Source organism: Heterodontus francisci, chromosome 25, assembly GCF_036365525.1.
Source record: "Heterodontus francisci isolate sHetFra1 chromosome 25, sHetFra1.hap1, whole genome shotgun sequence".
NCBI lineage: Eukaryota > Metazoa > Chordata > Chondrichthyes > Heterodontiformes > Heterodontidae > Heterodontus > Heterodontus francisci.
This window is the reverse complement of record NC_090395.1, coordinates 31,155,744-31,173,365: the sequence shown is the minus strand read 5'-3', so window position 1 is coordinate 31,173,365 and position 17,622 is coordinate 31,155,744. Positions and strand designations below refer to the sequence as shown.

At 45.8% G+C, this 17,622-nt stretch overlaps 1 protein-coding gene across 1 annotated transcript in view; it reads right to left on the bottom strand.

The window, feature by feature from the left end:
- Nucleotides 1–17,622, bottom strand: part of LOC137384071 (synaptotagmin-6-like) — a 324,396-nt gene that overhangs the window by 217,887 nt on the left and 88,887 nt on the right. The window contains exon 4 of the mRNA XM_068057646.1: nt 16,381–16,401. Within this exon, the coding sequence (XP_067913747.1) occupies nt 16,381–16,401 (21 nt within the window). The remainder of the gene's footprint in view (nt 1–16,380; nt 16,402–17,622) is intronic.

The following is a 17,622-nucleotide window of genomic DNA, read 5'->3' as shown; positions in this document are numbered from 1 at the left end:
CAAGGGAAAGAAGGCTGACAGTGAAACAAAGAAGGCGTGACTGAAGTTTGCCCATGAGGTCAGCAGTCGAAGTGTGTTTACAGGCTTGTGGATTCAATGCTGAAAGTGATTTAATGCGCTGGACATCAACGGAATCTTGGTGTGCTTGGCCGTCAGAGATGGGGGACTCACAGCTATCTGCTGACAGTATTAAATATCAGCCAGCCGCACGACATAAAACACTCATTCATGTTGACCTGATGTCAGCAGCGGGTGAAATATGATCATGTGTATAATGAATACTTAAAACATTCTTACCTTAACAGTTCTAATTCTCATGCAGATCATGCACCAGCTCTGGTATTCACACTTCGACAGGACAGGTAAAGGAGGTAGTTGGGTTTTCACCTGGAGACTCACACATTACAAATGAGCAAGAGCAGATGGTGGAGACAGAGCCAGCAGTGGAGAGGCTGTATCAGAGGCTACAGGACATTCCAAGTTCTGTTCAGCTGAACGCAAATGCTATACTTAAGGGGCCATCAATGAATAGGATACTTCTGGAGCAGCAGCAAAGAATGTGTGATGTACTGGCAGACATTCCAGTCACACTCTGCATTCTTGTCGGGAGATTGGAGGAGTCCGTCTCAACTATGAGTGACATGATATCACAGGCCATTGTAATGGCGTCTTCATCCATGGAAAGAGTGGTCAACTGCATGAAGCATCTAATGTAGCAATTAAACGCATACATGCAGATCCTCACCAATGGCATGCAAAGCATACACACTACCTTAAATAAGATACATGATACACTAGACTTGGCTGTTCATCACCCTACTGATTCACAGCAAAGTGTTCTCCAGATCATAGCTAGCAGGGAAGTGCAGCTGGGCTATGAGAGGGATGATGGTGAAAGGGGAAAGGGGACATAGAAGAGTGGACTCAGCTCACAGCACTTCCATTTCTCACCTGTTGTTCCCCCCCACCTCCAGTCACCCACACACTGCCTCGTGTCCCGATGGCCAAGTTTGCTCCTGCACAGGGGCATGTGGAGCAGTCTTTGGCAGGACCCTCATGGGCTCTGAACCCTCAGAGCAGGAATCTGATAAGCCTGCCTCTACCTCTGCTGAAGCCACATCGACAAGACCATGTAGATTGTCCATTTTTGACTGCTGCCCGGCAAATGGCCTTTTCACTAGTGATGAATGGTAAGACAAGAATTGACGCTGAGCAATGGGGCTGTGAAAGGGATGCTTGGTTGTTTGGAGAACTGCTTTGTGTTGAAGGAATGCAGTGGGGGAAAGTGGTTTTTGAATGTGGCTGGCAAATGGGTGGACTGGTGGAACCAAAATCAACCTCGCAATAATGAGGGCATCTGGTACAGCGATATGATCCACCGCTGTTGCCTTGGCTGCATACATTCAGCCTCCTCCTCCTCCTCCTTGTAATCATCTGAAGAGGCTCCATGCTCTGCGCTTTGTTCCTCCTGCAGGTCCAAACCGCAATGTTGTGCCATTCTGGAGATGCCGGCTGGTGCATACTGAAGGACACCACTAGATATGTCCAGGGACCAAAAGTGCATCTTCAACATGTTGATGGTTTGCTCAATGAAATATCTGGTAGTCATATGGCCTTCATTGTATTGTTCCTGGGCCTCATTGGTTGGATTCATCATGACTGTTATCAATAAGTGGGTATCTCTCGTCTCCAAGCAGGCAGCCAACAACTCTACTTTGAGGTGTGAAGGGGGGGCGAAACTGTCATAGAAGAAAAGCATCATGGCAGCAGCCCAGGAATCTTGTGCACACCTGCATTAACATCTTTTTATGGTCGCACACAAGCTTCACATTGATGGAGTAGAAGCTCTTGCTGTTGATGAATATTTTGGGGGTGCCTTAATTGCAACATATGTGTATCATGATGCCCTGCACCTGTGGCAAGCCAGCCAGAGCTGCTAACTCAAGCGCCCACTCATTCTGACTGGCATCATCAGTGGAAAAGTTGACATAATTTCCTGGACAGACAAATAAGCCATCAATCATCTGTCTTATGTATTTGTGGGATCCTGCAGATGTCTCCAGCAGAGCCCTGAAGTCTCCAGATGTAAAGAGGTTGAGGGCGGTGGTCACTTTGACAGGCACAGCCGCCAGATCCACTTGACAGCAGGTCTTGTTCCAGCAGGCTGGCTGCAACTGTCTGCCACGACCTGATGAAAGACCCTGGGCCTTCAGAGGCACTGTTGATCTGACATGTCACAGAATCTTATCCTGTGCCTGTATATGCACTTCTCGACTCATCCCCTTTCCCCTCTGGAATGGCAAGTCTGGAAGGTGCAGACTGTTACTGTTCCTGCTGCTCCTGCTGCTGTTGGTGCTGTTGCTGATGCTTCTACTGGTGCTGTTCCTGTTAAAGGCCTGATACCTGACCCGAACTCGATGGAACTCGACGACATGTGTCGAGTTCGAGTCGGGTCGGGTCACTCTCCCATGTCCGGCTTTCGGGCTCGGGTCAGGTTGGGCTGGGTCCGGGTGGGGCCGGATCCAAGTTGGACACATACAGTACTACCCTTTACTCTGCTGGGAGGAAAAGGGAAGTTGAGTAAGTAAGCGTCAAAATTTGAAAAGCCTGCCTGAGCTGGGAGTCCGGGACGGCAAGGAGGGAAACATTCATCCGGACTCCACAGACTCTGAGTCTGCGCAGTGAGCAAGTGAGCATCTCTATGATGTCATCGCGCTCATGCTGCAGCTTCCTTCCATTCCATCCATCTAAATATGGTAAGTACAGTGAGTGCACTATGGATGTAAAACAAATGCTATCAACTGGAGAAAGTGAACATTCCAGTGGTCGGGTCGGGCTCGGGTCGGGCGTGGGAAAAAAATGGAAGGGCTCGGGCCATGATGTGCTTGGGTCCAATGTGGTTCTTTTGGGTTTGGGTCGGGTTTTTTTTTCCAGGCCCGAGCAGGCCTTTAGTTCCTGCTGCTCCTGCTCCTGCTGGTGCTGTTTCTGCTGCTCCTGCTCCTGCTGGTGCTGTTCCTGCTGCTCCTACTCCTGCTGGTCTGTTCCTGCTGCTTCTGCTCGTGCTGTTCCTGCTCCTGTTGGTGCTGTTCCTGCTGCTTCTGCTGGTGCTGTTCCTGCTGCTCCTACTCCTGCTGCTGCTGTTCCTGCTCATGCTATTCCTGCTGCTCCTGATCCTGCTGATGCTGTTGATGCTACTGGTTGTCTTGGTCCACATCTGAGGTCCAAAGTAAAGCATTACAGCCTTGGTTCAAACATGGACTAAAGAGCTGAACTCAAGAGGTGAGGTGAGAGTGACTGCTTTTGGCATCAAGGCAGCATTTGACCGGTTATGGCATCAAGGAGCCCTAGCAAAACTGAGGTCAATGAGAATCAAGGGGAAAACCCTCCGCTGGCTGGAGTCATACCTAGCACAAAGGAAGATGGTTGTGGTTGTTGGAGGTCAATCATCTGAGCTCCAGGACATCACTGCAGGAGTTCCTCAAGGTAGTGTCCTAGGCCCAACCATCTTCAGCTGCTTCATCAATGACCTTCCTTCAATCATAAGGTCAGTAGTGGGGATGTTCGCTGATGATTGCACAATGTAGAAATGCAGCAAGACCTGGACAATATCCAGGCTTGGGCTGATAAGTGGCAAGTAACATTTGCGCCACACAAGTGCCAGGCAATGACCATCTCCAACAAGAGAGAATCTAACCATCTCCCCTTGATGTTCAACAGCTGAATCCCCCACTATCAACATCCTAGGGGCTACCATTGACCAGAAACTGAACTGGAGTAGCCATATAAATACCGTGGCTACAAGAGCAGTTCAGAGGCTAGGAATCCTGAGGCGAGTAACTCACCTCCTGACTCCCCAAAGCCTGTCCACCATCTACAAGGCACAAATCAGGAGTGTGATGGAATACTCTCCACTTGCCTGGATGGGTGCAGCTCCAACAACACTCAAGAAGCTCGACACCATCCAAGACAAAGCAGCCCACTTAATTGGCATCCCATCTACAAACATTCACTCCCTCCACCACCGACGCACAGTGGCAGCAGTGTGTACCATCTACAAGATGCACTGCAGCAATGCACCAAGGCTCCTTAGACAGCACCTTCCAAACCCGTGACCTCTACCAACTAGAAGAACAAGGGCAGCAAATCCATGGGAACACCACCACCTGCAAGTTCCCCTCCAAGTCACACACCATCCTGACTTGGAACTATATTTCCGTTCCTTCACTGTCGCTGGGTCAAAATCCTGGAATTCCCTTCCTAACAGCACTGTGAGTATACCTACCCCACATGGACTGCAGCAGTTCAAGAAGGCAGCTCACCACCATCTTCTCAAGGGCAATTAGGGATGGGCCATAAATGCTGGCCTGGCCAGTGATGCCCACATCCCATGAATGAATTAAAAAAAAATGTCAGCAGCACCCACTGACCGGATAGATCAGAGCTCCAAAGTGGAGATCAGACAGTCAAACCTCCAAAGTTTCAATCGTAACTTCCAAAGTTAAGAAACTAAATCACTAACATTTGGATATTACTTGCAGTCCTGTGAGTTTTACAATAGTTCACATCCCAAAGGAATGAATAATAATACACCTGCATCTTACTGCCCTGTAGAAAATTAATTGTTTCTGATGGCTTATTTTCTCCTGTATCCTACATTTGGGATTCCTTGGATGAATAGGATGAACCTTATTCATAATTAATATTAAATAAACCCCTATGTAAAGTAATCCTGCCTCAACCACTGTATTGGAGTACACACTCTTAAAAATCAATCGACCATTGGTTAGTGGCAGTTGTCCAGCACATAGTTATGATCTTCTTTGGGTACCTGCCCATTTTGTAGTCTCATCTCATGCACATTTCCTTTCTATTCTAACACTCAAACTGACAATTGGGAAGGCGCACTCGTCAAGGCAATTCAGTGCCGGTTTCCTTAAAGAGGAACAGACTGCCTTTAAGAACAGAAGACTGGCTCAACCATGTGTTATTAGCAGAATGCTGCTCAGCTCTCTGCCACACTCGGCCCACTGCTACAATCAGGTGGGTAAGGTGGCAGCACCAAATTTGCGTTCTGCCTACTTTCACCTCAGTGCGCATGGGCAGGTCATGAATCGTGATTCCTGTGCCCAAGAAATGCCCTGGACCAATTTTTAGCCCACCATGATACTGGGGGAACTCATCTTCATGTACATTCATGTATTTCTCTACTGCAAGACGCTTCCTGATAAACTCCTTGGTTTGGGAGCAAAGTCTCATCAACTGGAAGGTTAGGTTTCTGAGTACATTGGTAAAGTGGAGAATATTTTGGAGCTCTAAACGTGCTACTGTCAATAGGAACAGACACAGTCAAAAGTAAACTGAGAAATTAGAGATGGTCCAAATAATGTACTTTTGCCACATTTGAGCTTGGAATGAAATGGAAAAATCTAAAAGCTCATGATCAGATCTGATTTTGCACTTGATATCTTAGCCGAATGTTTTTTTTGGAAAGATTTAGTGACAGACCATTTCTTGTGACTATAGTTTGACAGGTAAACTCTACAGATAATATGGAATGTTTTTCGTAAACAGTCAGACAGGACATTTTCTGAATAGATACAACTGCTAGTTTCTGGATTGGTAGTCAGTGTACAGAAGGTTAGTAACACAAGTAAAATCTAGACTAGCGTTCCCCTAGTATCATGGTGGGCTAAAAATTGGTCCGGGGCATGTCTTAGGCACAGGAGTCACAATTCATGACCTGCCCATGCGCACTGAGGTGAAAGTAGGCAGAACGCAAAGTTGGTGCTGCCACCTTACCTAATTGATTGTAGCAGTGGGCCGAGTGTGGCAGAGAGTGAGCAGCATTGTGCTAATAACATGTGGTTGAGCCAGTCTTCTGTTCTTAAAGACAGTCTGTCCCTCGTTAAGGAAAGCTGCACTGAACTACAGAAGGTGGCTGAATACTATTGCTGCAATTATAAGCAAGGAAAATGGAACACCAGGTCAGAGAGAGAAAGAAAGCAAGAAAGAAAGCAAGAAAGACTTGCATTTATTTAGCGCCTTTTATGATCACCAGATGTTTCAGAACACTTTACAGCAAAGAAGTATTTTGAAGTCACAGGGTTTCACTGTTGTAATGTAGGAAATGCAGCAGTCAATTTACACACAGAAAGCTCCCACAAACAACAATGTGATAATGACCAGATAATCTGTTTCTATGATGTTGATTGAAGGATAATTATTGGCCAGGACACCGGGGATAGACACCAGCTCTTCTTCAAAATAGTGCCATGCAATTTTTACATCCCCCAAGAGGACAGATGGGGCCTCTGTTTCATATTTCATTTGAAAGGCGGCACCCCCAGCAGTGCAACACTCCCTCAGTACTTCACTGCAGTATCAGCCTGGATTTTTGTTCTCAAGTTTTGGAGTGGGAACCCATAACCTTCTGACTCAGAGGCGAGAGTGCTACCAACTGAGCCATGGTTGACACAGGCAGTCACAGGGTTTCAGAGTCACAGATGTGGCACTGGAGGTCTTAGTGGTTGAGGTGGATGAGATGGAGATGCCTTGGTTCTGTGGGTGGGAAGGAGGCTTTCAAGATTCACCTGCAGGAGGGAGTGGGAGCAGGTGGCCAGGGGGGTAACTCCCAAAGTCTGGATCTGAGGACCTGATAGTAGTGCCACAAGAAGTCTAATGACCACATGTGGGTGGTCAAGGTCAGTGAATGCATCCTCACGTGACATCTGCCACCCATTACTCCACCAAACTCTCACACAGTTCAATGTACCACACCCCCATCACTCACCCAGCAACACTACGTCACTAGCAAAGCTCCTGTCTAGATTCCACTTGTGCTACTAACTGGCGTTCAGGACTCGTGCCTAACATCCTCACCCTCACACACCTTCCAATGCTGCCAGCCTCACACACATCTCTTGATGGCTCCAGTTATTCAACTATGGCAGGCATCTCACCCAACCACAGTGCAATATAAACAGTGACATTCCTCCCTCTCTCTTGCAGGACATGGTGGTACACAAGAGGGGAGCAGAGCAGAATCGGCAAGGTACAAAGACGCCTGCATCTCCTGAACCCTACAGAGAAGATGGCGCCATGTATCATGCGACAGAGCCCATGGTATCTGCCATCACTGAGGACATTGAGGATGACAGTATGTTCCTGTCTTATTGCCCTTCTCAGCTCCCAGCTCACCTTTATCTTGCTTTTTAACATGATGAGCAGGCTGCAGATGTGACCATGGACCTCTTGCTTTTCACCACAACTCTCTTCCCTCACAACAATCACCCCGTTGCTGATTTTAAATACTCAAGAACTACCACCTGCTTAATTATAGCAGCTCCAGGAAGAGAAGAGAGAGCAACAGCACAGAACTGATGAAGAGAACCTGTCACTTGGTCTGACACTTGTAGCCACGAGCTCAGATACTGGCACTGCACGTACCTTAGAGACTTGTAGAGAGTTAGGATCAGCACATGATGAGTCTTGCAGGCACAAGTGGCCTTCAGCTAGGCCAGGGGTAAAGGATGGTTCATTTGCCAGCTCACCAAAGGACGATATTGCAGATGGGTTTTGCTACTGGGGACTCAGATAAGGACCTCAATGGGATGGCATGCAGGAGAACACTGATGGCATGGAAAAAAGAGATACTGGGTGCAATGGTTGGCCTCCCAGACAGGCTTCTGCCAATGCTAAGGAGCATGGAGAGGAGTCTGCCTCTAAGTTGGCAGAGGGCATTGTGCAGGGCTTGCCCTCTCTACAGCCTTTGCTCCATCTTCCTGTTATGCAGTTGGGGAGGAGGTGGCGTAGTGCTAATGTCACTGGACTAGTAATCCAGAGCCCAGGCTAATGCTCTGGGGACATGGGTTTGGATCCCACCGCGGCAGATGGTGAAATTTAAATTCAGTTCTTTGAAGAAGTAATATGTGCTGTGGATAAAGTGGAAGCAGTGGATGTATTGTACTTAGATTTCCAGAAGGCAGTTGATAAGGTGCCACATCAAAGGTTATTGCAGAAAATAAAAGCTCATGGTGTAGATGGTAATATCTTGGCATGGTTAGAAGATTGGCTAGCTAACAGGAAACAGAGAGTAGGGATAAATGGGTCATTTTCTGGTTGGGAAGATGGAACGATTGTTGTGCCACAGGGATCTGTGCTGGGGTCTCAACTTTTTACAATTTATATAAATGACTTGGATGAAAGGACCGAAGGTATGGTTGATAAATTTGCTGATGACAAAGATATCTGGAAAGTAAGTTGTGAAGAGGACATTAAGGAGGCTACAAAGGAATATAGATAGGTTAAGTGAGTGGGCAAAGATCTGGCAAATGGAGCATAATGTGGGAAAATGTGAAATTGTCCATTTTGGCTGGAAGAATAAAAAAGAAACATATTATCTAAATGGTGAGAGATTGCAGAGTTCGAAGATGCAGAGGGGTCTGGGTGTCCTAGTGCACGAATCGCAAAAGGTTAGTATGCAGGTACAGCAAGTAATTAGGAAAGCTAATAGAATGTTATCGTTTATTGTGAGGGGAATTGTATACAAATGTAGGGAGGTTACGCTTCAGTTATACAGGGCATTAGTGAGACCACATCTGGAGTACTGTGTGCAGTATTGGTCTCCTTATTTAAGGAAGGATGTAACTGCGTTGGAAGCAGTTCAAAGAAGGTTTATTAGACTAATACCTGGAATGCGGTGGGGGGTGGGATTGTCTTATGAGGAAAGGTTGGACAGGCTAGGCTTGTATCCACTGAAGTTTAGAAGAGTAAGAGGTGACTTGATTGAAAGATATAAGATCCTGAGGGATCTTGACAGGGTGGATGTGGAAAGGATGTTTCCTCTTGTGGGAGAATCTAGAACTAGTGGTCACTGTTTAAAAATAAGGGGTCGCCCATTTAAGACAGAGATGAGGAGAATCTTTTTCTCTCAGAGGGTTGTGAGTCTTTGGAACTCTCTTCCTCAAAAGGCGGTGGAAGCAGAGTCTTTGAATATTTTTAACAAAGTCACTCCTGATAACACAGCCCAGTGCCGATGTCATCGGAGCGCCCCCAGCTTCGCACATGCGCAGAACGGTTTCTTCCTGTCAGTATGGTGCTGTGCAAGCGCAGCCGACATCAGCACACGGCTTGCCAGGACTAATTCACGCACGGGAGCGAAAATGTAAACAGGTACTGCAACAGCTGCTCACCACCCGCTCTCCACCTCGCCACTTCTCCCCCCCTCGGCCGCTCATCCCCGCTTCACAGCCCCCACCCATACCCCCACCCCCCCACCTACCTGTGGGCCACTTGCTCCCGGCCTCGCTGCTTCCTTCCGATCCCTCCCACTTCTGGTCCCCACTCCCTCCTGCTTCTGGTCTCTGCTCTCTCCTGCGATCGCCGCCTTCTTTCCCACATGGGGGAAGTGGGGGAGAGAGGGAGTGACAAGGAAGGGGAGGGAGACTGCGAGCAGGACGGAATGGGGAGCAGAAGTGGGAAAGAACGGGGAGCAGAGACAGAGCAGAGGGGATGAACCGGCGAGGCCGGGAGCAAGTGACTCACACGTGGGGGTGAAGTGGGGAGTGAGTGGCCGAGGGGGGACAAGTTGGAGGAGATTGAACACTGGGGCTAGTATCTTCATCTTGTCTCTGACCCACTCTTGCACTTGGTGATGCTCCATCTCCGGAGCAGAATCTTGTAATTTTGGTAGAGAGTCTTGTCACGGAATGACTGAGCATCAATGAGATTCAGACTGGGCTGGCAGAAAACTATTTCATTCAAGTTCTTTGTCATTTTACATCATAACAAAAAAATCCATAGTGCAGGCATCAGGTTGGTAATTTGATGCCAGCTGGTGTCTAACTTACAATGGGAAATAAACCAGAGTAAAAAAACAAATACACACTGACATGTACACACCTAACCGGGACTGTATACCATGTCCTAGAGTAAAAAATTGGTCACATATCTGTATGGTTTATATTGAAGGTTCAATTCTTTCCTAACATTCGGTGAGCACATAGAACAAGAAGCAGTTTAGTCAGTTTCTGCATGAGACATTAGGGATCAATGTTACCATCACATCAAAGGAGAAGAAAAATCACAAAGGGGATCCTTTCTGCATTAAGTTCTCCTCCAGTGTTGTGGAAAAATCAAACGAAGATTGAAAAATACATTCCCCGAAATCTTCACAGTATTTTTCCTTTACCCTTTGTTTTCTATTTCTCTTAAGGGATGTACAGTGGTGAATCAGAGATAATAGAGACCTACAGTAGGTCTAGCAGCATGCCAGAAGATCCAAATGCAAGGCTATATACAGGTCTAGAATTGAATTGAGGCATTTTGACCATTAGAATACACTCAATAATAAAGACATGTTTCTCCCACATCGCCTGCCCCTGGAAATGGATGTGCTCAGCCTTTGCTGTTCTGGGCGAGACTGGAGATCTACTTTCTTGTGGGTTTTGTGAGCTACTGCCAGGTTCACTAGTACACAGAATAACGTCGAGTTGGCTTAGTGAAAACCAAAAAAGAAATCGGAAAGCTGCAAGCCTCAGCTCCTGCCGTATTGTGCATATGTATATTAATACTAACAGCTAAGTGAAGTCAACTGGATCAAAAGCTGCGCAGTTAGAATACTCTTAATTATGGTCATTATTCTGTGAAAAGGCATGGAAAAAGAATGAGTCTCCGCTGGATCTTTGGAGGCTGGCACATACTGAGTTAAAATACGTGGAGCAAGAGCACTACATAAACGCTAATTCATGAGCGAGACTTTGTGGCAGCAGCAGCTCCCCCCAATTCTCTCTCTGCCTCTTTAGCCTGAGGCAGGCCTGGGTCTCCTTTTTGTCTGCAAATGCAGATGGAGTGCTGGACACAGTTGGATAAAAGAAAAACAATTCATTTAGGCACAAGAAAAGCTGGTTATTTTCTAATACAGCTGCAGGCCAGTCCCATACATGACACTGGAAGCAATCTACCCATTATTATGCTTTCTTCAGTAGGTTTCATTCACTTTGCAAACACCTGAAAAAGGTTAACTGGTTCAAGTAAATACTTGGTTTTCTATAGATGATTGACTAAGTGCGATTGCAAAAGCAGCCATTACTGAACCTGCTAATGATACTTATGACTAGAAAGGGCGGCACAGTGGTGCAGTGGTTAGCACCGCAGTCTAGAATTGACTCCAGCGACCCGGGTTAAATTCTGGGTACTGCCTGTGTGGAGTTTGCAAGTTCTCCCTGTGTCTGTGTGAGTTTCCTCCGGGTGCTCCGGTTTCCTCCCACATGCCAAAGACTTGCAGGTTGATAGGTTAATTGGCCATTATAAATTGCCCCTAGTATAGGTAGGTGGTAGGGAAATACATAGGGACAGGTGGGGATGTGGTAGGAATATGGGATTAGTGTAGGATTAGTATAAATGGGTGGTTGACGGTTGGCACAGACTCGGTGGGCCGAAGGGCCTGTTTCAGTGCTGTATCTCTAAAAAAAAAGCCTTTAGCATCTTTGGCCTCAAAGTATCTCATTCTCTTACTATCTGATAGCATCTGAACAATCCAAAAATGATCACCGAGTAATAGCTTTAAATTCAAAGGCAGAAAATTTTACCTGTTGACAGCTGTAGAATTCGAGAGTGAGAAAAAGAATTATCCAATAACCACTGTGGAACTGCTGATAAAAAGGCTGTTCACAGACTGCAGTAGCAAGGGACCTTTTTCAAATTCAACCACTCGCCCTGGACGTCAGCAGTCTAAAGCCGAGGGCCATCCTTTCCAAAACTGATTCCTTATCAATGCCTCTGATTGGCCGGCAGCTCTTGGAGGTGGGATGGACGCTAATTCACTGCTGCTCTCCTCAAATCAAAATAATAGCCATTAGGTGGAAGTATCTCCAGAAGTCACCAGGAGAAGTTGCAAATAATTCATGTTAGGGAGAAAAGTAGAATCACAGAATCTCACAGCAGCGAAGGAGGCCATTCAGCCCATTGTGCCTGTGCCAGTTCTTTGAAAGACCCATCTAATAGTCCCACTCCCCCACTCTGTTCCCTATATATATCCAGCACCCTTTGGAAAGTCGCTGTTGAATCTGTTTCCACTGACCTTTTAGATAGTGCATTCCAGAATATAACAACTCAGTGTGTAAGTACATTTCTCCTCGTCTCCTCTCTCGTTTTTCTGCTTATTATCTTAAAATTGGTATTTGTATTGATACCCTAGTGCTGATTTTAACTTTCAGCAATGGCTGATTAAGGGTGGCAGTGGATCGGTAACCTGGTATACCCCCTGCCTGATTTTTCATTCCATTAAAGTTTTTCACTACTGCTGCAAGTTAAAGACAATCCTCATATCTTTTCACATGCCCAATGTACCAAAATATAATGAGTTGTGAAATGCAGTCACCATTATAGCTAAATATTCAATCAGCAAGATCTTACAAATAATATTGAGATGAATGACTAGTTAATCTGGATTTGCTAGTGCCAGTTAAGGGAGGGAGCTTGGCCAGGACACCAGAAAAGTAGCCTTCCTTCTTCAAATGGGAACAATTACATCAATTATTCTGGCTGACGCATTTACAACCACCTACAGCCAGAAGTGACAAGTGGATAATCCATCTCGGCTTCCTTCTGAGGTCCCCTGCATCACAGATGCTAATTTGATTCACTCCACGTGATATCAAGAAATGGCTGAAGGCAATGGATACTGCAAAGGCTATGGGCCCTGACAACATCCCCACTATAGCACTGAAGGCTTGTCCTCCAGAGCTAGCTGCACCATTAGCCAAGCTGTTCTAATACAGTTACAACACTGGCATCTACCCAACAATGTGGAAAATTGCCCAGATTTGTCCGGTCCAATAAAAAAGGACAAATCCAATCCGATCAATTACTGCCTCATCAGTCTAATCTCAATCATCAGCAAAGTGATGGAAGGTGTCATTGACAGTGCTATTAAGCGGCACTTACTCAGTAATAACCTGCTCAGCAATGCTCAGTTTAGGTTCTGCCAGGGCCACTCGGCTCAAGACCTCATTATAGCCTTGATCCAAACATGGATGAAAGAGCTGAATTCCTGAGGTGAGAGTGACTGTCCTTGACATCAATATAATAAAAGCAAAATAATGCAGATTCTGAAAACAGGAAGTGCTAGAAATAGGTCAGGCAGCAACTGTGGAGAGAGAGAAGCAGAGTTAACATTTCAGCTCTGTGACCTTTCACCAGAACTGGCATAGGTTAGAAATGAATTAGGCTTTAAGCAAGTGAAGGGGTGGGGGGGGGGGTGGGGGGGGGGAGGTGGGCGGAGGAGCGGGTTGGTGAGGTAGGTTGTGTGATAGGGCAGAGGGCAGGAGAGATTAAATGACATAGCTGTCACAGGACAAAGGCAAAGAGTGTATTAATACCTGTGGTGAAAGACAAAGCATTAGTCCAGAGAGTGTGTTAATACAGAATAATGAGCAACTCTGTCCACATGAAAAAACAGACACATGGTTAAAAAATAAAATAAAATAAAATGATAAAAAACATATAAAACATCAATGCAGCATTTGACTGAGTGTAGTGTCCTAGACCCAAACACCTTCAGCTGCTTCATTAATGGGGATATTTGCTGATGATTGCATAGTGTGAAATACCATTCGAACTCCTCAGATACTGAAGCAGTCCGTATCCTGCATGCGGCAAGATCTGGACAACATTCAGGCTGATATGTGCAAAGGAATATTTGCATGACACAAGTGCCAGGTAACAAGAGAGAATCTAACCATCTCCCCTTGACATTCAATGGCATTACCATCGTTGAAACCCCCTTCATCAGGGGGTTACCATTGACCAGAAACGTAATTGGATCAGCCTTATAAATACTGTGGTTACAAGAGCAGCTCAAAGGCTGAGAATTCTGTGGCGAGTAACTCACCTCCTGACTCCCCAAAGTTTGTCCACCATCTATGATACAAGTCAGGAGTGTGATGGAATGCTCTTCACTTGCCTGGATGGGTGCAGCTCCAACAACACTCAAGAAGCCTGACGCGATCCAAAACAAGCTGCCCACTTGATTGGCACACCATCCATCACCTTCAATATTCACTCCTTCCAACAGTGGCAGCAGTGTGTATCATCTACAAGATGCACTGCAGCAACTCATCAAGGCTCCTTCAACAGCGCCTTCCAAACCCACGACCTCTAACACTGAGGAGGACAAGAATGGCAGGTGCATGGGGACACCACCACCTACAAGTTCCCCTGGAAGTCAGACACCATCCTGATTTGGAACTATATCCCCGATCCTTCATCGTCACTGGGTCAATGTCCTGGATCTCCCTTGCTAATAGTACTGTGGGTGTACCTACACCACATGGACTGCAGCGGTTCAAGAGAGCAGCTCATCAACACCTTCTCAAGGGCAATTAGGGATGGGGAATTCCATCGAACTCCTGATTTGTGCCTTGTAGATGATGGACAGGCATTGGGAAGTCAGAAGGTGAATTACTTGCCTCAAATTTCCGAGTCTCTGAGCCTCTCTTGTAGCCACAGTAGTTATATGGTTGGTCCAGTTCAGTTTCTGGTCAATGGTAACCCACAAGATGTTGATGGTGGGGGATTCAATGATGGTAATGCCATTGAATGTCAAGGGGAGATGGTTAGATTCTCTCCTGCTGGAGAAGGTCATTACCTGGCACTTGTGTGGCACAAATGTTACTCGCCACCTTTCAGCCCAAGCCTGGATGTTGTCCAGGTCTTGCTGCATCCGCACACGTACTGCTTCAATATCTGAGGAGTCGCGAATGGTACTGAACATTGTGCAATTATCAGTGAACATCCCCAGTTCTGACCTTATGACGGATGGAAGGTCATTGATGAAGCAGCTGAAGATGGTTGGGTCTAGGACACTAGCCTAAGGAACACCTGCAGCAATGTTGTGGGACTGAGATGATTGACCTCCAACAACCACAACCATCTTTCTTTGTGCTCGGTATGACTCCAACCAGTGGAGAGTTTTCCACCCGATACCCATTGACTCCAGTTTTGTTAGGGCTCCTTGATGCCATATTCAGTCAATTGCTGCCTTGATGCCAAGGGCAGTCACTCACACCTCCCCTCTTGAGTTCAGCTCTTTTGTCCATGTCTGAGGTTTCCAACACTTTCTATTTTTATTTCAGATTTCCAGCAACTGCATTGTTTTGCTTCATGTCCATAAAAATATAAGTATTTCCTTAGAATAAATGAAGGGGATTGAGGTCGTGGGTGAATAACACAAAGTGTAGCAACATTGGGTGTGAGAAGAGAAAATATAGACGATGAATTATCACCCGCTGGTTCCCATCCGTGAACTTGCAGCACATTGCTAAGTTGCCAAGCAAATAAGATGTTCATTCCACAAGACAGAGTCAATGGTGTTGAGAGTCAACTTAACTGACTCCTGACCAACCTGTTGACAGATGACTTGAGTAATCTCATCTGTCCAGAAACAATAGTTGTGAAACATATGAGAGTGAAATGTGAAGTTCATTTTAACTAAATTTTATGAAAATCTTCAATAATTTTAATTCAATTGCTTATGAAAGCTTCCAAAACAGAATAAATAGATTAATATTAATACGGAGAGTCCTGGTGGAAAGTATTTGTAAAAGAAGGAATGAATTGATTTATTTTCACAGTTGTTCAATTAAATAGGTATGTCTGTAAATAAGGAGAAGGAATCAGTTCCAAACTAAGATCTGGGCCAGGAACCTGGCCCAAAGAACAAAGAACAGTACAGCACAGGAACAGGCCATTCGGCCCTCCAAGCCTGCGCCGATCTTGATGCCTGCCTAAACTAAGACCTTCTGCACTTCCAGGGACCGTATCCCTCTATTCCCATCCTATTCATGTATTTGTCAAGATGCCTCTTAAACGTTGCTATCATACCTGCTTCCACCACCTCCCCTGGCAGCAAGTTCCAGTCACTCACCACCCTCTGTGTAAAGAACTTGCCTCGCACATCCCCTCTAAACTTTGCCACTCACACCTTAAACCTATGTCCCCTAGTAACTGACTCTTCCACCCTGGGAAAAAGCTTCTGACTATCCACTCTGTCCATGCCGCTCATAACTTGTAAACCTCTATCATGTCATCCCTCCACCTCCATCGTTCCAGTGAAAACAATCTGAGTTTATCCAACCTCTCCTCATAGCTAATGACCTCCAGACCAGGCAACATCCTGGTAAACCTCTTCTGTACCCTCTCTAAAGCCTCCACGTCCTTCTGGTAGTGTGGTGACCAGAATTGCACACAATATTCTAAGTGTGGCCTAACTAAAGTTCTGTACAGCTGCAGCATGACTTGCCAATTTTTATACTCTATGCCCCGACCGATGAAGGCAAGCATGCCGTATGCCTTGTTGACTACCTTATCAACCTGCGTTGCCACTTTCAGTGACCTGTGGACCTGTACGCCCAGATCTCTCTGCCTGTCAATACTCCTAAGGGTTCTGCCATTTACTGTATACTTCCCACCTGCATTAGACCTTCCAAAATGCATTACCTCACATTTGTCCGGATTAAACTCCATCTGCTATTTCTCCGCCCAAGTCTCCAACCGATCTCTATCCTGCTGTATCCTCTGACAATCCTCATCACTATACGCAACTCCTCCAACCTTTGTGTCGTTCGCAAACTTACTAATCAGACCAGCTACATTTTCCTCCCAATCATTTATATAGACTACAAACTGCAAAGGTCCCAGCACTGATCCCTGCGGAACACCACTAGTCACAGCCCTCCATTCAGAAAAGCACCCTTCCACTGCCACCGTCTGTCTTCTATGACAGAACCAGTTCTGTATCCATCTTGCCAGCTCACCTCTGATCCTGTGTGACTTCACCTTTTGTACCAGTCTGCCATGAGGGACCTTGTCAAAGGCTTTACTGAAGTCCATGTAGATAACATCCACTGCCCTTCCTTCATCAAACATCTTCATCACTTCCTCAAAAAACTCAATCAAATTAGTGAGACACGACCTCCCCTTCACAAAACCATGCTGCCTCTCGCTAATAAGTTTGTTTGTTTCCAAATGGGAGTAAATCCTGTCCCGAAGAATCCTGTCTAATAATTTCCCTACCACTGACGTAAGGCTCCCCGGCCTATAATTTCCTGGATTATCCTTGCTACCCTTCTTAGACTAAGATCTGGTCCAGACTAAGATTTGAACCCAGCCCACATTAGGGACAGAATTGGGAATGAGGCTGCTCTGTTTTCATAAAAGAATTATACACAGGAATATTCTATGTGTACATGTTAGCATATGAAGATACCCAATCAGAATTTTTAGCTTTATGCTTTGACAGCTCACATTCAAAGTTTGCATTCTGTTCCAACTTTCTGAATTGAATCTTCAGTGAGATTGAGTTGAATGGTCCTCATTTACCTCCAAATGGTTGAATGGAGCATGTTTGAAACCTTTGATCTCTATAAATTAGATCTATTTGGAAATGGAAATAATCTCAGTGCTCATCCAAATCAAAACCCTGGCTCCAATTCCATGAATGATGAATTTACTCTTTCCTCTCATACAACCTTTCTATTTCAGATCGGTACCTCTAATAGCAAATTAACTTTGTTCCTTATATACATTAGCAGGATGTTTCATCGAGATTGTTCCTTTGGATCT